The sequence below is a fragment of the Papilio polytes genome, unplaced genomic scaffold (assembly GCF_000836215.1).
Source record: "Papilio polytes unplaced genomic scaffold, Ppol_1.0 DF824325.1, whole genome shotgun sequence".
Lineage (NCBI taxonomy): Eukaryota > Metazoa > Arthropoda > Insecta > Lepidoptera > Papilionidae > Papilio > Papilio polytes.
The window spans coordinates 183,469-201,261 of NW_013524879.1; the positions used below are offsets into that span (position 1 = coordinate 183,469).

General features: G+C 36.5%; 1 protein-coding gene across 1 annotated transcript in view; it reads right to left on the reverse strand.

Moving 5' to 3' along the window:
- The window catches only part of LOC106100000 (rho guanine nucleotide exchange factor 12-like), a 21,349-nt gene that overhangs the window by 329 nt on the left and 3,227 nt on the right, over nucleotides 1–17,793 (reverse strand). The window contains exons 2-5 of the mRNA XM_013278716.1: nucleotides 1,048–1,174; nucleotides 742–885; nucleotides 571–650; nucleotides 102–192 (exon numbers count right to left, since the gene is read on the reverse strand). Coding sequence (XP_013134170.1) covers nucleotides 102–192; nucleotides 571–650; nucleotides 742–885; nucleotides 1,048–1,171 — 439 coding nt within the window. The 5' untranslated portion in view covers nucleotides 1,172–1,174. The remainder of the gene's footprint in view (nucleotides 1–101; nucleotides 193–570; nucleotides 651–741; nucleotides 886–1,047; nucleotides 1,175–17,793) is intronic.

Below are 17,793 nucleotides of genomic sequence, written 5' to 3' on the forward strand. Positions count from 1 at the left end.
GGGGGGGGGGGTTACCAGGACAATGTAAGACTGTTTAGTTAAAGATTCAGTGTGTTCTTAACCTACGATAAAATATGTACAATATATAAAAAAAAACTAACTGCGCAACTCCCTGATGTATTTCTGCTCTTTCTGCAACATGAGCCTCATCGTCAGCACCTTCGACTCTTCCAACTGCCGCTGGTTCTCCGGCTGCAACAACACAAGGACACAACTCGTACAGTCAAAGAATTAAATTCGCCTCCCACTTAAATTTATAGAATAATGTAAAGTAGCTCGCCCAATAAATAGTTAAATTCAGAAAGTATATCTTAACAAACAATCCCCACAAATAACATTTTTGTATATTCGTATAGGTAACAGGTGAATTATAAAGAGATACGTCAATAGAGGAATTTCGCCGGCGACCTCAAAATCCGTACGTTTGTTTGTACAGATGCAACTACTTGCAGGGGGGAGGGGAATAACGCTTCGCTCTTTGCAGTAGACTGACAGAAACTAATTTGTATGATAAAACTTATAAAATTAAACTCAAAACACTGTAACAACATATATTTAGTGCAGGCTTACATTGACGGGTAGTGGCGCAGTGATGGGCGTCTTGTTCCGCGAGCTATTCTGTTGTACAGTCAACGCTATTGTCGGTTTTGCTGCAACACAAAACATTTACAATTACACATAAATCTGAACTCTGTTACACTATTTCCTACACAACTTTATAACCAGCGTTACGTTCTTTACCTCGTATCATGTGAACGACCTGCTGATGTGTGTGTTGGTACACGTGGACAGCATCCACGCAAAGTATGCGGTCACCAGCGCGGAGGCCAGCTCGCCACGCCGCTCCATGCTCCTTCACAGACTGTACGTACACAGGGTTGTCACCTGAAACAGGTAGCCAGAACTGATTACAACAGTATTACAGATAGGTCAGTTTTAGGGGCGACGACCCTATTTGCATGGTTAAAACTTGTGAAGTAATCTTTAGTTCAGTACGTGTACTTTGCAGTAGTGTTAGGATCAGGATCACTGTTGTTGTGCACTCACCGGAGACCTTCATGCCGTAGCCGTGCTCGTCGCGCACCACGGTGACAGTGAGCAGCTCCCCCGCGCCGGGCTCTCCCCCACCCCCTCCCCCTCCGCCTGGCCCAGGCCCCGACACGCCCAGCATCACCTGCAATAAACCCAAGTTATGAAATTCACCAAGATCCTGTAAACGCTTCCAGCATTTAAAACACGTGGATGTCAAGGTAACATTTAAAACATTAGCAACAAACATCGGCCGGTTATTTCGGCACTCGGTGACATCATATTTACGTGGTTTCACATGATTTACGACATATAAACGAACCTTTCTATTAATTTAACGACCTTAAAGACACAAAGGCGCGTGTCGCCGGGGGACTATTTCGACAGCTTACGAAGGTCGATATTTACGAGGCAAGTCGAATGCGACAACACGGCCGGCGGACCGTGCGCTGCACAATAAATATTTACACCGCTCGTAAATAATTTTCTAGTAATAAGCAAAGTAAAGCTAACTCCGCCATGTAGGTCTGTTTGCGCTGCGCAAACGCAACCAGAACAATTGTAATAATTACAAATGTAAGTACAAAGGATCGTATGACCTCGTATGTGCAAAGTATATAGGAATTCATATTCTCTAATTCTTATAATTTTCTATAGAATTTTATATTAATACGACCTCGGAAAGGAAAACATCAGTCTTAATTATAATCTTTTATTAGTTCCATTGTCAATATCATTGCTCACGTGGATAACTACGTAAAACTTCTTTTTTCTTCTTTTCTTTTTTTATTTTTTCTTTCGAGTAAAATTTCTGTTAGTTATCTAACTAGTTAGTTATTGAAATTCTAGAAAGATCTGAACACTATCATTAGACCAACGGGCTTTTCTTTCTTTAGCATTTTTAATTTATTTTGGTTTGAACTTTACTGCTTAGAGGAGGGTTAAATCAAAAGTAAACAAGTCGCGAAATAAAACGTCTCGTTAAAAATAACTTTTGAGTATATGTATTAAAAAATAATTGGCAAGCACATGGGCCCCGGAGCCCGCAGCCACATGTCGGTCTGCGGGAGATTGAAAAATACCACAATTCAGTACGGAACTATATAGCCAACATAGCAGAAAGAAAACATTGGTACATTGTTGGCTTCCTAGAAGCGTATATTTCAGATACTATCTCCACTTGCGGACAATTCTTTGGTTACCATTATATGACGTCACCAGCCACTATTCGTAGATGACACGAGGTCGTTTATCAAGATCACGCTATGCCACCGCACTGACATGTGTGACATCGTGTGCCAGTGTGCGTGCGGAAGCACCGTAACAACACGCTGGAAATATTCCAGATAACGTACGTGGATAGGGAAGTCTACGCGACAATATACCCACAAAAATTATTTATATCATTTATTACAAACGTTTAAAACTATATTACTGCTTCGCGGAATCTTTTAAAAAATATAAATGTATTTCAATAATATGAGTTAAGATTTACAAGACCTCCACGCCTATCACCAGCTCACTGTACGTCCCCAATGGGCTCGGAGCCTATGCTAAGTTGGGATGACTAGGCGATAGTCAACAACGCTAGCCATGTGTGGGTTGGATCACTTCAAGAATATCGCATCACGATGGTTTTCTTCACCGTAAAAACGTCGAGTAAATTTTGTAAATATGATTATTCAAAAATTCAAAAATCACATTGGTACAGCGGGATTCGAATCCAAGACCAAACTATAGTTTAGAAGAGCTTAAACTACTGAGCCACCGACGCTCTTTCCATTGATTTAGACGTCCTTTTTCATGTATTCTTCATTGTCAATGAATTCCATTTTACTAATTGATTTATAAATTGATTTATTTCTCTTACAGCAGCATATTACAGACACCTATATAGGCTCACAAATAAAACAACATACCTTGAAGTTGCTAGTTATGTTTTGATTAGATAACCCCAAATCGATTTCTAAGAATAAGCTGTGCCCTCACTTGGGACCTCAACGACGTAGTCGATTTTAATTAACATTTGATATATGCGACGAGCATACAGTGTATGACCATGTAGACAGTGAGACGAGAGAGGTTACTACCGAGCTAAGAAGTCGGTAATCTCCTACCTCACTGGGTTAGAAGCGTGAGTTTTGTTGTACATATAATTTATTTCTTGAACGATATTAATTATCATGTTAAACTGAGTGACACTGAATTCTCATAACAAGCCAATCAAAGCAAATTCTATATTACGCGCCAAATTCATCGTCAATTTACATAGTTCACATCGGACCGTGGCCGACGTTAATAAAGATGCGTTTACAAAAGCCAAACGGTTATTTTGAAAACTTATATTTTGACAATTTTGAGGTTCAATTAGGACATTCCAGGATACTTATATTTATATTAATTACTGGCTATTTCGGTACGGCTTCATTCGCATGAAATTATACATAACTTTATTTTATTGTTTACATTTGTCAAATTCTCAATTATAAATGTCAAAATTACCGTTACTATAATAACTTTGCTTCCTTAATGTTGGCAGCGTGTAGCTTATGGTCTCTTTCCCACATGACGGTTTTTTCCAATTTATTTTCCTTTCTAACTTTAATAGCGTGCAAATATATAGCCTAAAGCGTGTCGTAAGTGTAGGGAATAATTAAAATAAGAATTATTCAAAAATAAACTGTGATTGCTGACATCCTACGCCACGAAGTACTGTGTGTTTACGCTTTATTATATAAGTATAGACTATAGATATAGGTTTAATACTAAGAAATTATTAAAAACCAAAATTCGAATCATAACATCATGTTTGTTCGTATCTAGCTTCCCATATTTTATTAATGAAGCCGGCGTCAGTAACAGATCCCCGGATGTTTACGAGTCATCGTAACATCAACCGTTCATGTTTCGCTTGAGGTTATTTTTAATTCGTAATATTGTAATTTATGTTTATTCATTCAATATTTAAGTCGTATTTACACTATCTAGATACTACAAAACGCGCGTTTTACGCTAGCGTGTAAAAGCACCCTTACCAGTGACGACTTTCCCACTCTGCGATAGATTCGCTTTATGATGTAATTATGTGTCATACGAACACATTTGGCGACTGATCGCGTCAAAATTAAGAAGTTTCTAGACGGAAGTGTAATATATTAATATAAAAATTAACCTTCATCTTTTTAATAAGCAAACCATTTTATTTTACGAACACTGACAATCTGACAAAAATCTTGACAAAATATCTTATTATTTTTTGCTTTTCAAAATCTAATTTAAACTCTTGATATAACTGATTCTACAATAAACTTCATTCGAATGAGGGAAAGATGTTCTGATGAGTGACGCGAGGCCGGGGCGCGGCAGACAGGTGGCCTCTTGTGCATGCCAATGAAGTGACGTCTAGAACATTCTAGATCTCAACGATATGGTCTGAAGACGAAGATATATTACACGACGGGTGGATTATCCGTCTGCTTACACACACTATGGATGAGGGCAATAAAAAATCTAAGATTCAATACATTAACTATCAGTAACTATTTTTGTATTCATATTAATATCGTAAAGAGGAAAGATTTGTGTTTTATGTAAGAAAGAAAATCTACCTTCTATATTTCACGTCACATTTAGATGCTCCATTATTCCTGAGTAAAATAGGCTATATGGATTTTAAATCCATACAAAGCGTCACAGTAGCGTCGCGAACACACACGTGTACCAAAATAAATATAAAAAGCTATACGCGCTTAATCATCACCAACAATACATTTTAATGTTTTCCGCAGTCGACAGTAGCGAGGCCCGCGGCTCGCAGACGTCGCGACGCCTACAGACCGCATTGCGACCAAAAAGGCTTCCAACTGCGACATTTTGACATTTTATAATGAGAGTACATCAAATATTTTGGTTGGAGAAACAATAATAATCAGGTTAAACCATCTAATTTATTTGAATGTAGGCTCGTTTATAGAATTGTTTGTACTACAACTTAAATTATTTCATGAAATATGCTATGCTATGTAAAACTCCATTAAGTTTTGGCTGATATCGACCGCCGGGGAAATGCTGGAAGACAGCCACGCGACGCCGCTTTGTCACCGTTCCAACTAACTTGTCGTCGTGATATTACGCCATAATTCTAAATAACTACATTATTACGGTGCTTTTGAGGAACTGAAATCTATTATCTACTGATAATTGGTTCCTTAAGCACACACGCTGCTAAATTAGTATAGGTAGACTGAAGTTACTCGAACTTAGGCAACTTCCCAGTCGTTGATTTGGGTAGACCCAAAGCAAGGTAGACAGATGATGCTGAAAGAAATATGTGACTGGTATAGTTCAGATCGAGACGCCAGCAAGATGGTACCGCCTAATGGAGATAGCAGACCGAACCACCCATAGATTACTAACTCTCAGAGGGAACGTTTGTAATCTAGACAGTATTAGATCCAGTACCGTTTAGATTAGAAGTTTTCGCAAACAATGACCCTATTTAAAATGAGCCTCACAGCCATGGTGAGATAATTCACACGATGACGTAACCGGTGTCGTCATCGATTCCAGAGCATAATTTGCAATGTAGACGCGAGCCCCTGCTGTTGAATCACTTGGCTCGCCTCACTAATAAGACATGCAAAACACAAGCTATTCCCACGCCGAGGGCTGGCAGTTTTAAGTTATTTTTAATTCCAGATCATAATCCAATTATACAGATTTTAAATTACTTGAGGAAAAATGTAGATTGTGTGATGTGACAATTTATAAGATTTATCTTTTCCCAGTTAATTCCAAATTGAACTTTAAAATTGTTGCTTCTTAGCTTCCTAGCAAATTGTTTAGGACCTACTAGGTTGTAAAAAAAAAGCAAATTCACTACCTTATATAGACTATGATGAGATATTGGGAACTAATTAGAGGATGACTCATTGGATCGTCATTTGTTCCTGGTATCGCTGGAGGCTGCCGGCGGCGGGACACGTTGACTCGGGAACAGGTTAGATGTTACTGCTTTTTATTTCGCATTACATAGTGATGTTATGTGATAGGAATGTTGTAAAATTGTTGTGGTATTAATTATCAATTATATTCCTGTAGTTATTAGAATTTTCAGAGGAAAAACTATTTATTTTGTTTCCAACAGGATGAGAAAAGAAGACATGTAGTTTTTCATTTTTCAAAAATGATTAGCGGTTTTCGTTACAGAAAAGTAAATCAAATAGTCAATCAATAATATAGTTTTTTCGGTAATTAACCACTTTATACCTATATAAAAATAATACCTAATTTGTTTATTCAAATCATTACACCTTACATCGCATTTTCGGGCCGTGCCTGACACCACACCGACACGTCAGCTATCGGGGCCCTGCGCGTCGGAAATAAAAACAAATCGTTATCAGTTAACCCGCAAACCCGTCCGGTCGGAACAACGGAGACGTCCGCACACGATGACTCATCGCTACAGAATGACGTTAACTGCCAACGGAACCGATTGAGTTTTTGTTTTTTTATCATCACTCAGTAGACGGCAGCAAGGCCGCATATTATGCCAGCTTGCGACTTTTGACGTAACACTCGCGCCGCCGCGCCGCGCCTCGCGTCTCTCACTGTGCGATAATATGTAATTGCTTGGGTTATGAAAACAATGTTTGTTTGCTGCGCGCTTTCATATCATAATTGAAATAATCGTATATTACTGGGTCACGGTGCCATCGGCGAGCGGCGCCTTTGTTCTTATCACTTTACGATTGTACTTATGCTTTGGTCATTAAATCAATTGCAACTTTACCCAAGAAGATGGCGTGCAATACAATGTCACTTTGTGTTCGATACATTTGTCATCCTTGACAAAATAGGTCGACAACAAAGTCATTACAATCGAAACACAATGTTAAGTATTGGGAGTAGTAAAACGATAGCTTGCTTAGCACAGACTGTTTATTCAACCAGCTGTCATATTGACGGCGGGCGCAGCCGCCACTTCGGAAACAATACACAACACACAACGTCTGCGAAATAATATAAAATCATTGATGTCATTTGTGATTCGATCACAGAACTGCTAAACTATAAACCAGACTGCTAACCACTGTATTATATTTACATGACTGTATATTACTAAGTGTTCCCGCAGTACAAGCGGTGTTACAATACCGGAAAAAAGCAAGTATTTCAATGTATCAAAATAACTCTGTACGGTGCACTACTTTGATGTTATTTACGTACGCGGAACGACTAGCTGTTAGGTTCCGAAATTGTACATTTTGAATACATTTACAAATAATGTTTACAGTGTTATTGTTTAAAATACAAGATTCAAACTTAGTCATTGTTGAATGGCAAAAAAGAATGTTTAAATCTTCGATTAAATGTAAAAAAAACAACATAACTCTAGTAAACTTAAAGTATAAAATAAAATTAACAGTTCGTTGACCCTGACAGTGGGCCGCGAGCCAACTTGTCAATCATTCCGTCAGTCACAAACTTTATATACTGATGTATACTAAACAATATTAAAACTGCGTTAAGCAATGATTAACAAAAAAAATATATTTTTTAGAATCAATCTAAAATACCAAACTAAACAGTTTTTAGAAAACCGATTTCCCTTATTCGAACCATAGACGAGATAAAAAAAGATTTCTAATAACTTAAATGTTTCTTCTATATCGTTTTCCTAGCAAAATGAGTCGCCCATTTAAAGCTAGTCCAAATAAAAAAGTTACCTAATTGTTAATAGACACTGGAGAGTAGTTGAAGCTTGCAAAGAAAATCTACAGTAAGGGGGCTCCTTAAGTAATTATTCAATAACTTTTTCTTCTAGATGCCACAGTCTAGTTTACCGGTTAAGACAAAGAATTTAATTCGCTTCCCACTTATCGCATTAAACAGCGTGTCTATGTCTTGTGCTATGAGAAGTTTTTCACTGGTATGGGTTAGAAATATAATTCCTCGACTTTGTCTATATTATGGTGTATGTAGTTTTAAACAATTTATTTAATTGATACTAGCGATATTAATTATAACACTGCACTCGAGATCCTGTCACTCTTCAGGAATGTGCGCAAATATCCATCCTTCTAATGACACTGACAGCTGTCAGTTAGAGATGTGACGTTTATGCCAATAATCTAGTGTTGCGCCAATTCTATAGCGCGGTACTAATTTTCTTCTTAACAGTAGTTATTTAGTCTATGTCGTGTCTGGCGTGACGCGGTCGTCCACGTCTGCCAACCCCGTTCTGCCTACACCTAGCTATTTCAAGATACATCGCGACTCCACAATCGGGTACTGTATAAACAAATTATATTTTTAGACAGTTAGGTTATGACTGTACCATTAAAAATTGTAAATTCCCAACGTCATTGCTTCGCTAAAAATACACGCTTAATAAAAAAAAATAGTTGGTTCTAATTAGATTGGATTACTTACGTTCCGTTTTATTTACCCGATTTTTTCAATTTCTTTATATATGAGGTTAAAATGAATTTTTAAATTAAATCAGATGCCTCTGTTTTAATCTTTGTCATATGAAATGACACAGCTGGTGTCGCGTAGAGCGACCTACGCTGTGCTTCCTGAATTCTTTGATCTTAAATATGAAAAGAAAATTATTATTTATTGACATTTACTACTGAGATATGTTTGCATTACTACAAATTATGATGTCTGGAGTCAATTTCTACAAGGCAAATTAAACTAACAATCTGTAAATATGATTTTTTCATACTTTCGACCAAAATTCACTGAATTACAGTTTTTATATTTTAAAAAAATATTATTAACTCTTATTATTTCAAGATCTATCACTATTGACCTAATTTGATAAAAAAAAACGTAATGTTATATTGCTCACTAATCTTACTTCTTACTAGTCTTACTAATCTCACTAATCCTACTTATATTATAAATGCGAAAGTTTAGATGGATGGATGTTAGAGTTTATACCCTAAACTGCTGATCGGATATTGTTGAAATTTGACATAGACGTAGAGGACACTCTGGAAGAAAACATAGACGCACGAGAACGGAGTCGCGTGCGAAAGCTAGTAGTTCATAAAACGGACATTAATTAATCCAACGAGCACGGAACTGACAATTAACATAGTTTACGAGGTCGCAATGTGATGGCACAGTTCATATACATCGATGTGAAATATATTTAGGACTAGCTGTTCCCGTGCGGCTTCATCCGCATGTAATTATGTAACTTTTATTACATTGTTTACATTTGTTTAATTATCAATTGCAAGTGTCAAAATTACATAACACGATGGCAACCTTGCTTCCTTAATGTTGGCAGCAACTTATGGTCTCTTTCCCACATTAGAGTTTTTATCCAAAATATTTAAGTTTAATGATGTTAAAATATATAGCCTAAAGCGTGACGTAAGTGTAGGGCTTTTTATTAAAAAAAGAATTAATCAAAAACATGCTGTGTTTGCTGACATCTTAGGCAACAAAAAAGTTTGTGTTTACGCTTTATTATAATAGTATAGATGTAGTCATGAAATCCACATAACTCGCATACAATCACCGATATCTTTCACACATGTATGATCGATTACTCACGTCGATTTAAATAAAATTGTTTAACATTACTTACGCCAACTAAAAAAAATATTTCGGGACACACAAATGCTTCGTATCACGAATATATGAATGATAGCTGGTGCTCGCGACTTCCTCCGTGTAAAATTGAAAAATAATAAAACACATAGTCTATGTTACTCACTGATAACGTAGCTTTTTAACTGTGAAAGAATTTTTGAAATCAGCCTAGTATTTTTGAGTTATTTCAATACATTAAAAACATTAGTTATAAGAGTAGGTATAGATTTCACTTATTATCATGTATTTTCTGATTTAAATATCTTTATCTGATCTATACATTATCAGACAGAACATTATCACATAAGTTATATCAGATGAAATCTATAAATAACTACATATGTACCAACATCATTCAGATGCTGTCAGTAATTTCAACGACTAAGTAATGCACTTACGTTACTTTTACGTGATTTGAATGTCGCCGTACACTTATATAACTACACGAACTATTTAGAATAATAAAAGTAGCACACCTAAATTCATCTACAAACAACGGCGGATCCAGGGGGTGGTTCATGGGGGTCATGACCCCCTCCTGAGCATTGGTCAAACGCTTGACAAAATATATTTACATAATTTGTCAAGCTCTTGACTTGACCACGACTATGTGAGCCCTCTCTGGCGCCAAAGCTGGATCCGCCCTTGTCTACAACCTACATGTAGTTGCAAAAGTCTTTATCTTACTAATCTCACTAATATTATAAATGCGAAAATTTAGATGGATGGATGTTTGTTAAAGTTTGCATAGACTTGGCATAGACATAGAGGATAGTCTAGAAGGAAACATAGGCTACTTAATTTCGATTTTTTTTAGTTCCACAAATACAGAGTCACGGGCTAGTTCTTACAGATTTTAAAATCTAAAATAACCGTGACTGAGGAATTTCACGGTTATCACAAATTCATTACTACAACGTAATTTCGTCGAAATAACTAATGTATAAGTTAATAAGTAATTACTTAACAGTTTACTACTATTAATCGTGACTACTTTTTGACAGCTACTGTGTGAACAGCTCACGACCGCCTCAGCCGCGAGGAGATATGCAACATGAAGACCTTGGACCAAATACCTTACGACGGATTAAGTACTTTTTGTACTGCTACGTTTATAATATGAGGTGGTAGGTTTGTTTAATATATTAGACATCAGAAGCTTGTTTTTGCACCCACGGTTAATTTTATCCAGATTTTTTAAAAATTACAATAATCATATACTCACCTAGAATGCAGAAATATCTAGGCTAAAGGTTATATAATGGCCGGCTGGCCTTTGAAAACCATTAGTTAAAACGGACCATTAATCTGTTACAATTAAAAACTGCGCTCGCTATGCGCCTGCGCAGCCGGTCTACGTCAATATGTAAGGCCGATAACACACTTGCGATTTATTCGAGCAATAGAGTTCTACACTAGAGCACGCATGTCTGTATGGTAGTTCTACAGATGTAAAAATTAGGTAACCTTTGGTCGCTGAGTGTGCAGGCAGCCTAACACTAACAGAGATTGAATTGGCGCGGCCTTGCGGGAATGTCTCAAACGTTTTGCTAACATTTCGCAATCTATCGACGGAGGTCTTTATCTTATTTTTCTTCCAATCGCCAGCGAGCCGTGGGCAGTGTAACGGCTGTTATGCTAGTTACACACGTGGACGCACCGGCTGCTTGGATAGTTCAGCATTGCTATTGAACGCACAACAATTCTGCTATACTGTGTTACCCTCGTGTGTAACGGGCATCGCGCGCGCTTTGTAATCCGTTTGCACAATGTTTTCATTGATATTTACTTGATGACGTAGTTTAAAGACTGGACGGTTAGTTTCAATGGTGGGTGGGCGTCAGTTTAAGGTGATCAGATTAATATTATCAAAAAATAGTTCAAGGGTTTCAAAATAACGTGGGCGTAATTCATAAATAGATACTGAAAACAATAACATTGAGAAACCATTTCAAATGACCCTCTTGAAGCGTTTTTACAATAAAAGCAGATAGATTAGTAAGATGAAGTAGGTGTTTGGATATTTGTTACTACATACGTATCTCCGGAACGAGTCAAAGGATCTTGCTTTGAAAACATATGCAAGCTGCTAAAATTTAAATTTTTATTTACTTCCAAGCGGACAACAGCTATTCGGCACATCTATACTGATATTAAAAAATGATGGATTTGTATTTTTGTTTGTATTGAAATAACTCAAAAACTTCTGGGCCGATTTTTGAAATTTCTTTCACCGTTCGAAAGGTAATTTATCTGTGAGTAACATAGGCTACATTTTTTTTAATTTCACGCGGACGAAGTCGTGAGGAACAGCTAGTAATTTTATAAAACGTAATTATAAATTAGAGTCTTATACTATAAAAGTAACATAGTTAACAAAATACACGGTCAAATAGTATTAAAGTTGTCTAAGTGACCGTGGCATTTATTAGCGAAAGTCGGCCGAGCGACGCACGATCACGATCCTTGGGACAGCAGTGCGTACATACATACATATCATTCAATTGATTGTATCGACAGAAATTGACCTCTTTTAGAAACACCTTAGGTATAAAATTATGGGACAAAAAGACTCATATAATAGTGATTTATTTCAAAAGCATGGAATTAAAAAAATCTTAAAACTTAGCTTGAATAGAGAAATCTGTAAGATCGGGCATAAACCATAATTTCTATCTACCTTAGTAGTTAACATTTAACTTACACTCATCTATAAAAAAAATATCATCACTCCAGCGTATCACCAGCCTTACAATGTCATATTACGACATATAGCTGACGTCACACATCACATATTCGCTGTGAATTAAAAAGACCTTAGTGCGTAAAGTTCGCTAAACACGCGCATAGCTATCGTTAGGTATTGCAATTAACTGTGATTACGTAAAGCAATGTTTATTGTGGCAATATTTAACATTTATTGATTCTCTGTCTACCTCTTTAGATTATGGTAATTAAACAAGAAAATAAAAAAAAACACCATTTATTGACCGAAAAAGGAATAGAATCTTTAGTGTAAATACAATTTTCGTAATTTAATGGTGACGTAAGCAAAATCCTGATCGATACAGGACCTAGGGTAGACACTGGGTGGTGTGGGGACGCGTGGTACACTGCGTCATATCTCCCCCATCTACCCTGCCTCTACAGAGTAGTCCACTAGTATAACTGCACATATACTCCACAACTATCGCTACATAATTATTACGGCTCAAGTTTTGCGACAGCAAATTATTTCAGTTGTGAATACAGACTGCCAGACAACAATCAATTAACAACGTAATTAAACACTATTATCCTCCCAATATTAATTAAAAATAAACACTCATTACGATTAATAGAGCGTGCATAATTAACAGTGTAAATCCGATAGACGAGCCATAGAGTAAGGCAAGTGTCAATAATATGCAGCGGCAGCCACGCGTGTTGCAATAGAAAGGGACAGGGCAAGTAGAGCGTGCAACTCGCAGATTGACTACTGGTTATTAGCAGTAAAACTTTATCCAGTCGACCTAATACATTCCTGTGGTCATCATTCCGAACATCAGCGAAGATAATCTCACCGCAAAACTATTCGCAGATTCCAAACTTTAAACTTATGTTCATCATCACCTTTCTCCTTATCCTACTCCCGTAGTGGCGCAACAGGTTTTTGTCCTCCACATTACTCTATTATACGTCATCTCAGTCATCACTTCCTTTTTGATCATGTCACCTTTTACGCAATCCATCCATCTCTTTCTAGGTCTACCTCTACCGATGTACATTTCCACACTCATAACTATCGTTCTCCTTGTAACATGCGATTCATCCCTCCTCATAACATGCCCATACCATGCTAACCATTTATTCCTTACCTTCTCTACTACTGGGGCTACTCTCAAACTTCCGCTAATATACTCATTTCGTATAAACTTAAAACTTATGTTAAGTAGACTAAATGTCTTCAGAGTCTATTCAATGCAAATAACAATCGATTATTTTTACTATTTGATTAGCAACCCTAATCCAGATAGTAGTGACGTGTTGACTACGTCAGTGGCGCTTACCTGCCGGTATTATACACCCACATTAACCGTCTGTGATGCGGATCAAAGGTATGTTTGTTTGTTTGTCGTGCGCCCACCGACGGGGCTGTGCCCTGGTGAGACGGAGCGGACGCGGCCAATCGTAAACCTGTTATTATACGATTTAGATTCGACGCCTGCGCCGCACAATGCCAGCCACTACTGCTCTACGCAATTATTGTTTTCCTATTGATCTCTTAGGGCGGTCGCACACTAGGACATTTTAAAGCTTGGGGGAAGACCAATTTATACCAACCTCTCCATCAATTTCGGACAAGAAGACGTTAAGAAATAGGATATATCATTTTTATATGTCTCTATTAAAAGCCAAAGCATTTGCTACCTGAGATATTCCTAACAAACAAACAAGTTTGAGATCGGTTGATACATGTTTAAGAAAATTGTACACTACAGTGTGTGAGCACCCTAATTCAATACATCACGGTACAATGTATATCGCGGCAGCAATCAGCCAATATCCGTATTTTATAACAGTCGTAACATTACAAAGTCGATGCGATCACAGCTTCGGAGTCGAGTCGATCGAAACTCGTAAACAAAACGTATTGACTGCCATTTAATGGTTTAACGCTACTGGAATAAGGAAAAAGGACAGTCAGAGAACGACTTGCGAAAGTGATAATTTTTTCTGTAAAAGTAAAGAATATTATCTGAAGCTATCAAATCAACTTTTATCAAATCTCTACTTGTAAAGATATGTATAAGAATAACTCAAAAACTACTGGGCCGATTTCAAAAATTCTTTCACCACTAAAAAGCTACGTTATCGCTGAGTAAATTAGGCTATATTTTTAATTCCACCTGAACGAAGTCGCGAGCAACGGTTAGTAAACATTTTTTGCGTGTTGTCTCAATTTAAATCATCTACCGAACATCAGCCATGCGACTTATCGTGTTGGGTTCAGAAAAAAAAATACGCACGACTCACTAATTAAAGCTTGCGCAAAACTGGACCTGCCGGCGAAACCTCCATGCATATTCATAACCGCTACTTACTCCGTTATACTTATTTACATATAACGAATCTTAAAACTTGAAACAAAATAAAATGCAATTAAAGCGACCGTGACGAAAAACTTTAGTTTAAAACACAGATTTCCATTCGATATGGTCTTCCTACTATTTTAAAAAATATAAACAAACCCACGCAAAGTAATAAAATATTCTAGCGAAGGCAGAAATAAATATCGAGTGTGCGGGTATAAGTCGACAACGTATCGGTGCATTGATTATACGATAAATTATTCTGTTTCATTACAAACTGTGGGTTTGCTTTTTAATAAAAACTAATAGAAAAAAACCGTATCCGCTTTCATCATAGGATATGATCGCGGATATAAGGTTTCCATTCTTCGCAGACATCCTGCGATGTCCGACAAAGTATAATTACCTTAAGTTTTAGCATAAGAGACCGGAATATTTGCATGTTTAAATTGAATATCCTTCAAAAATAAAAGAATATAGAAAAAAAGCCTGATTTCTTTAATTTTGATACTGCAATACAATTTTTAATAATAGAAATGTTCCCATAAAAATCAACAACAAAAGCACGTGTCAAGAAGTATGTTTATATTATATATCTAGCACAAAGTTCACAAGAGTTAATTAGCTTCCTATTTCTACTATCAAAGTCTCCAAAAAGAATACAATAATAGTCGAGGTCGGTAATTTCCTTGGTGTATTATTATTTAACGCAATTAGGTCGAAAATTTGTCATAAAAATATACACAAGTGCTAAAATATAGCTCTTATTGCGACGATTTGCTGTACAATATTCGATTCTGATGTCACGTATTTAATTCTATGACTACAAATAATAAAATAAACAATAGACAATTTTCCTCTAGAAAACTAACCAATATATGAATGCAATAAACATTGTATTCTATATGCGTTGTGATCATGAGTGAGTCAGACGTATTGCCTTCAGCTAAGTTATAAAATAAACTAACACAAACATTTCAAGGTTTTAAAAACTAGAAATCTACAACCTATCTGCAACATTGTACACCTTTTAGATTTTAGACTAAGCTAGTACAAAAAAATGTTCAATTTTTCTAAATTAATTTATTTCGATATCAACATATTTACCCGTTTTCTACTTCTATACTAATATTATAAAGAGGAACATTTCATTTGATTGTAATGAATAGGCTCAAAAACTATTGTTTCGATTGTAAAAATTCTTTCACCGTTAGAAAGGAAATGTATCTGTGAGTAACATAGGCAATGCAATGTTTTTTTTTATTCCACGCGGACGGAGTCGGGGGCGAAAGCTAATCGATTATAAACGGGTAAATATGTTATCTACAGTACAGAGGTAGATTATGACCTCACCGTGAAACCTGGCGATAGATGACTTCATACATGCACTACCATACCAAACATATACTATGAACTAGGCGTTCCCGTGCGACTTAATCCGCATGAAATTATGAAAATTTTATTTTATTGTTTACATTTGTCAAATTCTTGCTTTTTGATGTTGGCAGCTCGTATCGCTCGTAATATATAGCCTAAAGCGTAACTTAAGTGTAGTCCTTTTTTATTAAAAAAAGTGCTATTCGAAAATATGCTCTGATTGCTGACATCTTAGGCAACAAAGAAGTGTGTATAAACCGTCATGTGAAAGCAAACATGATATAAATTTAACTTACTTTAAGTCACTGTGGGGAACTAAGTACAATACATAACATGGTCGAGGAATTTGGCGGCATTTCACCTTAAAAACCACAGTCTTTCGAATTTTTTGTAGGCATTAAGAAGACGCGGTACAATAAACAAAACAAATCACTGCTACATAATGGTTTTTATAAGATACTAGCTTTCGCCCGCGAATTCGTCCGCGTGTAATAAATAAAAGTATATAGCCTATGTGTTTTTCCAGACTATCCTCTACATCTATGACATATTTCATTGAAATCCGTTCAGCCGTTTAGGCTAAAAACTCAAACATCCTTCCATCTAATCATTCGCATTTATTTATTAGTAAGATAGAGTTTGTCTTGTTGACTCTTACTTCAACAACTAATTTGTATAAACTATTCCGCTCCCTTTTCAAGTAAAAATCCGGCTCGAAGGACCAAAATGTAAATCGTAAAAGATTTAGAAATAAAGCTATTTTGAAAAAGGACAATAAATGAGTACCTCTTTCTTTTGGGAAGTCGGTCGAAAAGTGATGACGGCGACAATGTGTTCTAATTTTAAATAATTCAATTTCTTTTTCTTTTCTAATGGCTTGACTCTAAAAACGTGTAAAAACTCCTTGAACAATCTAATCATCAACAAAACGCTCACAACAAAATTTGATTTCATACAAAACGTACTCATTTCCTTTACTGAGATAATAGTTACATTTCTACAGTGAAAATCCACGGTTATATGATTCATAGATACGCAAAGATGCGGTCTTGCACCGGTGTGTGTGAGATAGATAAGCTACGTCCGCTTATCATAGCCGGCTTAACATCGCCGACTGATACACCAATATCAGGAAATAGACATTATAAAAAACAAATACACAAAGAACAAAGAATTTAGAATAGGGTATTTAAGCTATTCCAAACAATATAGCATATTTCTGCTAAATCAGTTTCAGAAAATAAGCAGACTCAACACTTCGTTATCACAATTTATTTTATTCCATCTTAAATTTAGGGATGCCTTAACTGAATGAATATGTTGTAAGAATGGCGGCACGTAGTGAAATCATTCACTCACCAAAAGGGAACGACTGAATGACCAGTGTAACAATGAGCCGAGGTAGACAGCACGTGGCGAGTTCGTTCACTCGCGGCGGGTAATAACATAAACAGTGTACACGACCGTCGCCACTTGCGCGTTGTAACGTTTACTCTACTAAGCAACCAATACAAATATTGAAAGATTTTTCACAAATACAAGCTGTAACAATATTTAAAAATCGATAATAAAACACAAAATTTAACAACAGTGCTCAATTTAACCTTTTCCAAATGTACAAGTATCATTATGTATTGAAAAGGGTTACCCGAACCTGCCTACACCGTCTGATAAGAGCGTGAACATGGGCCGGGTGCGA